The 730-nt window shown below is 67.7% G+C and overlaps 1 protein-coding gene across 1 annotated transcript in view; it reads left to right on the forward strand.

Moving 5' to 3' along the window:
- The window catches only part of LOC105310142 (transmembrane protein 235-like), a gene marked incomplete at its 3' end in the record, with an annotated part of 2,813 nt that extends 2,349 nt beyond the window's left edge, over window positions 1–464 (forward strand). Inside the window, exon 3 of the mRNA XM_011386353.1 lies at window positions 214–464. Within this exon, the coding sequence (XP_011384655.1) occupies window positions 214–464 (251 nt within the window). The remainder of the gene's footprint in view (window positions 1–213) is intronic.
- Window positions 465–730: the final 266 nt, after the last annotated feature.

Genomic DNA, 730 nt, shown 5'->3' on the forward strand with positions numbered 1-730 from the left:
CAGGAGTGAGGACCATGTGTTGGGGTGCTGTTTGTAAAGGGGCTTTGTGGGGTGAGGTCCTGGGTTCGAGGACTGAATCGGAGCCTCCATTCCTCCCGCAGACCAGTGGGCGGGGCTCCCGAGGCTCTGTCTGCAGGTGGAGGCCAGGGACCCAGGCAGGGCCGGTGGCCCCAGCGGGCACACGCACTGAGCAGTCCCCCCGCCCCTCCCCAGGTGCCCTGACCCTGGCGGGGGTCAGCGTCTACATCAGCTACTTGCACCTGGCCTTGGCCGAGACGGTGAGCCAGTACGGGCCGGGCCACGTGCGGCATGTCCGCGTCGGCTTCGGCTGGTCAGTGGCCCTGGCTTGGGGCCACTGTGCCTTCGAGGCGCTCAGCGGCACCCTCCTGCTCGCCACGGCCCGAGCCCTCCGCCTGCGCCGGCATCTGGGCAACCCCACTCTGTGGTCGTCTGACCCCAGGCAGGTGGGCAGCGCGCGGGGGCAGAGGGGCTCGGTTTCCCTTTGCACCCCGTTCTGCAGGTGGGGCTGAAGTCCTGCCCGGGCGGGGGCCCCAGCGGTGGTCGGGGGGCTGGGGGCCAGAATCCAGGCTTCCTTTGCTTGGTGAAGTCGGATGTTTAGGGGCTCCCCTGCCCCGTTCAGGCCTCTCAGGGACTAACTGGTTTAGTGTCCTGTACAGATGAGAAAGTGAGTCCCAAAGAGGAGGCAAGTGGCCACGGGGCTTAGTGGTGG

The sequence above is a fragment of the Pteropus vampyrus genome, unplaced genomic scaffold (assembly GCF_000151845.1).
Source record: "Pteropus vampyrus isolate Shadow unplaced genomic scaffold, Pvam_2.0 Scaffold1198, whole genome shotgun sequence".
Classification (NCBI taxonomy): domain Eukaryota; kingdom Metazoa; phylum Chordata; class Mammalia; order Chiroptera; family Pteropodidae; genus Pteropus; species Pteropus vampyrus.